Source organism: Lotus japonicus, chromosome 5, assembly GCF_012489685.1.
Source record: "Lotus japonicus ecotype B-129 chromosome 5, LjGifu_v1.2".
NCBI classification, from domain to species: domain Eukaryota; kingdom Viridiplantae; phylum Streptophyta; class Magnoliopsida; order Fabales; family Fabaceae; genus Lotus; species Lotus japonicus.
The window spans coordinates 46,530,331-46,536,743 of record NC_080045.1 but is presented as its reverse complement, the minus strand read 5'-3'; the positions used below and the strand labels follow the sequence as shown (position 1 = coordinate 46,536,743).

Below are 6,413 nucleotides of genomic sequence, written 5' to 3'. Positions count from 1 at the left end.
TGCTCCCACTTGATACGCCTCCTATATATATATATATATATATATATATATATATATATATATATAAATGGAATACAATTTTCACCTCATAAGCTAACTTTTGGGTAGTGTTAGGTCATCCGAATTTTAATAAGGTATTAGAGTATATCTTATATCAATTAAGTAGGAATCACTTGTATATGGGTCACTCACTGATGTTCATATTTGCATGTTTTGCGCTACATATATTCAGTCATATGCATGATGGAGTGTGTTGAATGTCTTACATTGACTACATATATATTTAAAATAGCTCTTATATATAGGAAGACAATTCTCATCTCATAAGTTAATTTTTAAAGTAGAATTGAACCTCTCAAATTCTAAGTGAAGTCATAAGTTTTAAATCTTCGTTACCATTAAGTTTGATAAGGTTTTTTTATTAAGAAAAAACCATACCAGCTGTTTAGGCCAGAACCTTTGTGATCCAAGCTCATGATCAAAATTTCAATATATTTTAAATAATTATACAGTTAGTGCTGCTAGCACTTATCTAAAAATTACTTGAATTTTGGATGAAAAGAGATAAAGAAAAAATTGTTTTCTAAACACGATTTCAAATTAGAGGATATGATTTTGCTCGCAACAATGATTCATAAACCATTAAATTGTGTATATATTTTTAGACATCTTTTTTTTTCTCTATCTCTTTTTTCGAGTCACATCACATCATATATCATACTTATTACTTATCTATTTTCTCTTCCTATCTTTCTAGTGGTCTAACCCTTTGAGTGTGCACCAATCTTTATTCCTTTGCTCATGTCTCTTTCCAACATAAAAATTAAATCAAGTAGGAATTTAATTAGTTGGCGAAATCACTATCCACTCCCCTAAATAAAGTTAATTAGGTGCAGGATTAAGATTCAGTCAAATGCACGGTGACAGAAGAAACCTAATCAAACTTTTCAAACAACGATTTGATTGGATTATTATTAGTCAAATGCGTGAACAATTTTAAAAGATAGTGTATAATATTAGAATGCAAGTTTGTTTAACCTCTTCTTAACCGAAATATTTGACCCCTAGTCTGTTAACGACTTTAGGAATTCTCTAGATTTGAATATTAATCTGGTTTTGTATAGCTGAATGACCATCTAATATAGCATATGTTTGTAACAACAAACTCATTTGAAAGGAATCTTATTATTTTAATAGGCATTGCTTATTATCTGGTTCCTGCAATCTTATGTGGATCTCAAGCTTTGAAGGTGTTCCATCACACACTCACACTAGCTCCTGCTGCTTTTTCCTTTATGAATAGTGCGCATGAATGAATTGAGCCCTTTCTCTTTATGGCATGAAAATGAAAGTAACGTGTTAGGAATCAACGACAATAAAGAGTATGCAAAAGGAATATTCTTCACAAAGCTTGTTTCTAGCTAGTGTTTGAAGCTTACACGGATAAATTTTATATCCTTGGAAGATTTGTTCCTTTTTTTTCCCTTTCTGGTGGGCTCTACACCTTATTTGGTTCTACACCTTATATTTCACCCAAACCACTCATGACCCAGACCGAACCACCCATTTCTTCATTTTTGTTTTGCGATTTGATCAGGTGCAAGTTAATAGACAACCAGTGGCGGACCTACTTGATGACAGGTGGGAGCCATGGCTCCCTCAGAATTACTATATATATTTAAATTACAAGAGAATAGACAAGTTCGGATGTTGTCCCAGTGGTCAGATTTAGCTTTCTCATCCATTTGGTTCTGTGTTCAAATCCAGCCTCCAACACTTTGGTGTGATATTCTATATTTAGTATTTTTTTTGGCTCCTCCAAAGATTTAGGTCAAGTTCCGCCACTGTAGACAACCCAAATGGGGGAGAACAAATGTTAACTACTAGTTTACTAGAAAGTCTCATGCTCTACTTCGCTTTCATTCACAATGAAATGCTTCATCCAAAACAATTGTATAGTGATACATGTAATCAACTTAGATAAACTAAAGATCTCATCATTCATATAAGAAGTCACTTGCGCTCGATCAAAATATACACGTAAGTCGCATATAAACAATATTCTTAACTTCAATTATAGTATAAGGCCTGATAGTATAAGACCTGATTGTATAAGACCTGATTAAAATTTAATACTATACAACGTTTGGTGAGACGTTGTATAACATGTCGTATTGTTTAACTTAATACAATCCTATGTTTGGTGACGCATGAATAATGATGGATAGTATAAAAAATAACTATTTGTACAAAAATACCCTTTCGTAATTTTTTTAAATTTTGACATATTGAATTAACTTTTGAGATAATAAATACTTTTTTTTAAAGTACTTTACCGTATATTATCAAAAGCAATTAAAAATATTAGCAACAGCCTCTTCCAAGTAATCCAATAACGCATTAAACTCTTCATCACTCCAAGCCCTACGCTCTACTTTAACTTTTCCAGCTTGTTGTGTAATTTCAGATGCCATGCCTATACAAATAATATAATGTGAAATACAACTATAAAGAGTAGCAATAAAAATCTGCACGAAATTTTATATATAACCCATAGCAAATCCAATGAAAACACCATCAAACATAATATTTTAAAATTCAATAAAAACATCATCACTTCAAGGTGTCACAAACAAACTCAAGAGACACAAAATCATTACAAGTGACCTCAGTGATTAACCCAATCATTATACATTTCATTTGCTAGAGTGTCTCTCCATGCAGTCCAAGCTGCACTTGGTTCAATAGTTTCAATGTTGTCACCTGGATGTTCGTCTACCTCTTCATTGATAGGCATGTTCTCCAACTCTGTTTCTAATGGATCTATGGACATTTCTCTTCTAATAAAATTGTGCAATAAGCAGCAGGCAATAATTATTCGGTTATGAGTTTTAACCGGATAATAACTAGGACTTCTAAGAATGGCCCAACGCATCTTCAACAATCCAAATGTTCTTTCTATCACATTTCTAGCTTGAGCATGTCGCTTGTTATACAGTTCTCTGGGATTTGTTGGAACACGTCTATGTCTCCACTCACTAAGATGATATCGACTTCCTCTATAAGGGGCAAGAAACCCTTCTCCATTTGTATACCCACCATCTACCAAGTAGTAGTTTCCTATTTCAAGAACAAATAGATTAAATATTTAATTTAATATTAATAAAATCTTGAATTTGGATGCAGTTTTCATATTTAATACCTGTAGGAACTTTAAGACCATTTCTCCTATTAATTGCATCACGCAACACCCTAGCATCTGAAGCTGAACCCTCCCAACCCGGTAGCACATATATAAATTGCATGTCTCGTGAGCATTGAGAAGCTCACTTACACTATGAAGCTCACTTGCATGTCTTGTTCCATTACCAAGCAAGTTGACAAGGCATTGAGAAGCTCACTTACACTATGAAGCCACTCATTAGGGTCATTTAACCATTGACTTGGATCATAACCTTTATTTGGATCCATTTTACCTAAAATTTTAAAAATTTAAAAATAACTAAAAAGGTATATACAGAAACAAACTTGCTGCTATATAAGCCATTTAATAAGGTCATTCTTTAATCAATATATAGAAACAAATTTTATCATACTTACCTAAATAGTTTATAGATTTGAACTACAAATACTTAAATTTAGAAATAATTTAACAATCTAAATAGCAATATAGATTTTTTTTAAGCAAAAACGAAAGGCCAACCAATACATATAGCAAGATACACCACCAAATACCAATTAAATCCTCAAAAGCCTACTGCAAAAAGAAGACAAACATAACCTACAAAGCTAATAGTTAAAATTACACAAAAAGCATCAAGCACAATCATTAAGAATGCAAGCAGGGCATGCAACAGATACAAGTTTGCAGAGGATATGGGTAGTATAAGCAGGGTAATAATTCTGTCCAAGGCATGGGTGGGCAAGTATTTTTCCTGGTTGCAAAGTGTGTTAGGAACACTAACAGACAAGGCTACAGAAGGAAGTATCCTCCTTTGATAGACTTAGAATCTGAACAGAAAGGTACATCAAGAAAAAAAAAACTAAACCATAGTACCAATTTGACTTAGTAATAGAAATTCTGACCGAAATATTTTATAGAAATTATAAGAAGGCCTAGGTACCTGCTTTGTTCCTCCAAAACCATTCGAAATTCCTCCCTAACTTCATCCCCTTGCAATTTAAACAAGTTAGCCTAGAAAGGATATAAAGCTAAAACAGGTTCCTACTAAATAGTTGCAAAGGGAAAATATTTCATATGAAGACTTTAGCAAACTGAAGCCCTAAACATTTCTTTCATTTATACCCATGTTTCCTTTGTAAACCAGTGTATTTTCCATTTTTGACAGATCCAAATTCAACACCTCAAAGGCACTTATTCATGAAACAATTTTACAAAGTTATTCTCTAAATTAAAAGGGAGGAACAACTATCGGATGTCCCCAAAAGGACAAGGGAGGAACAGCGTTTTCAAAAGAATGATGAATTTGGGGAAAACAACGTTTTCATAAATCTAACAGCAGGTAGACAAGGGTTTAAGTCATGAAAAGAGATACAGTAGGAGAAAAGTGAGTCACACAAATAGAATTCAACAATGAAAGAAAATAGAACAGATGAAAAAGATGAGAAATTGTAAAATAGCCATGGAGAAAAACTTACTTGACAATGGAGGAGGAAGAAAAGGAAGGTGGAAGGATGAAGAAGATGGGGTGCAGGAACGTGACTGCAAAAAAACGTCGAACGTGATGAGCGATAGATGAATGAGGTTAGGGTTGGAATATTTTTAAGTTGCTAATACATCAAAACTTATCAGGTCTTATCCTCCCTTTAGGTGATGGATTAAATTATACATCATTTTGATGTATTAGAAGGGCTTGATGGATAAAGTTATCAAATACAATGTAACCACCAAACATCTGATAAGCCCATAACGTATTGTATAAGCTTATACAATCAGGCCTAATACGGTGCAACAAACGGGCCCTAAATTTCAAACTTTCATAATTATACATGGAGACACATTATATAATGTTGTACATAATAACCATAAATTTCTAACTTCCATGTTGTGTACGAAATTATAAAGAAGCTGTATCAAAATACACATATTTGTACTACAAAACAAAGAAAAAATTAGAAAGAAATCACAAAAACTAAAACTAAGAGAGGTGTGATGAAAGTGACGTAAGAGCGCTTTATTTATACATTAACGATGACTTTGATTGGCCGCAGAACTTAAAAGAAATTTTTTCTTCTATTTGTTAGGATCTTTGCGCTTTTTCTTTTGGGTGTTTGTTTCTGGTGTTTGGGTGATTTTGTGGTTTTGTTTCATCCATTCTCATTGGGACCTTCTTTTGATTTAATGAATAATCACCTTTTTGCTCTAAAAAAACGATGACTTTGATTGTGGATAACTTATAATATTTGGACGTAGGTAAATGGATGATGCCGTAAATGCTTTAGCTGACCGATTTATTGATAGTGAAAATCAATGGAAAATGATTGGTGACTTTATTTATGCCCCCGACCCCCATTTGTGAATATCGTTGTTAATCTTTTCCACCAAATGTTCTCATCACATATACCTTCTCCCTACTCACTGACTGTCATAGTTGTTGCCTGTTGGCAAATGAATTTCCCCTTGGGAGAAATGACGGTTCTGACGGCTTGGCCGTCGGTGTAACCTGTTGGTAATTAGCAATTTTCTTGTAGGGGGTGTGGTGGTCGTACCGAATTAGTGGAAAATCTCCACAGTGAGGATTGAAGAATTTGGATCCTCTTAATCCCAATCTTTCTCAATCCATGATCTGAACCGTTGATTTAAATCTAACAGACTATAAAATTTTGACACTTAAATAATTGGCTCGAATCATGAGGTAGAGTTTAAAATATGAATAATTTTAAACTTTTAGATTTAAAATTAACAGTTCAGATCATATTGAGAAATTGAGAGAATCCAAATTATAAATTGTGTGTGAATTGCGAAGTACTAATCCAAACATATTACATGATAAGAGTTGTAAGAGTATCTCCAACAATGCTGGTTTCTCAAACAAGTCGGAGATACTAGGATTTGATCTTTCTTTTTTTAATCTTTTTGGAGAAGATCGTGTTGGAGAGCAAGTTTCTTAAAAATAAAAAACAGTTCCTTATACAACGAACTTTACTTTTTGGGATCTTTGATTAAAATATTATTTTTCATCTCATATTTATCAACTAAAAGTAAAATAATACACATTATGTTATGGGCTATGTATTATAGGACTCAGTTAAAAGTAAAATAGTAAAATATGGTGGGAGCAAAATCCATTTTAGATTCTTATAAGTTACTTATATGTTACGTAGGGAGCAAAATCCATCTTTACTTTTTCAAATGAAGTTGACCTGTCTATTCCAGCGAATGACCCATTAGA

The 6,413-nt window shown here is 33.0% G+C and overlaps 1 protein-coding gene across 4 annotated transcripts; it reads right to left on the bottom strand.

Moving 5' to 3' along the window:
* Positions 1–2,515: 2,515 nt before the first annotated feature.
* On the bottom strand, positions 2,516–4,969 carry LOC130721461 (protein ALP1-like). Of its 4 annotated transcripts, none has more exons than XM_057572256.1 (4): positions 4,660–4,969; positions 4,125–4,173; positions 3,203–3,476; positions 2,516–3,120 (listed from the first exon to the last, which is right to left on the bottom strand). In XM_057572256.1, exons 3-4 carry the CDS (start codon positions 3,303–3,305, stop codon positions 2,669–2,671), a joined length of 555 nt encoding a protein of 184 aa, XP_057428239.1. In that variant the 5' UTR covers positions 3,306–3,476; positions 4,125–4,173; positions 4,660–4,969; the 3' UTR covers positions 2,516–2,668. The 4 variants fall into 4 exon arrangements, with proteins under 4 accessions (XP_057428239.1, XP_057428241.1, XP_057428238.1 ...); XM_057572258.1 differs by having other exon boundaries at positions 4,125–4,164; XM_057572255.1 differs by lacking the exon at positions 4,125–4,173.
* Positions 4,970–6,413: the final 1,444 nt, after the last annotated feature.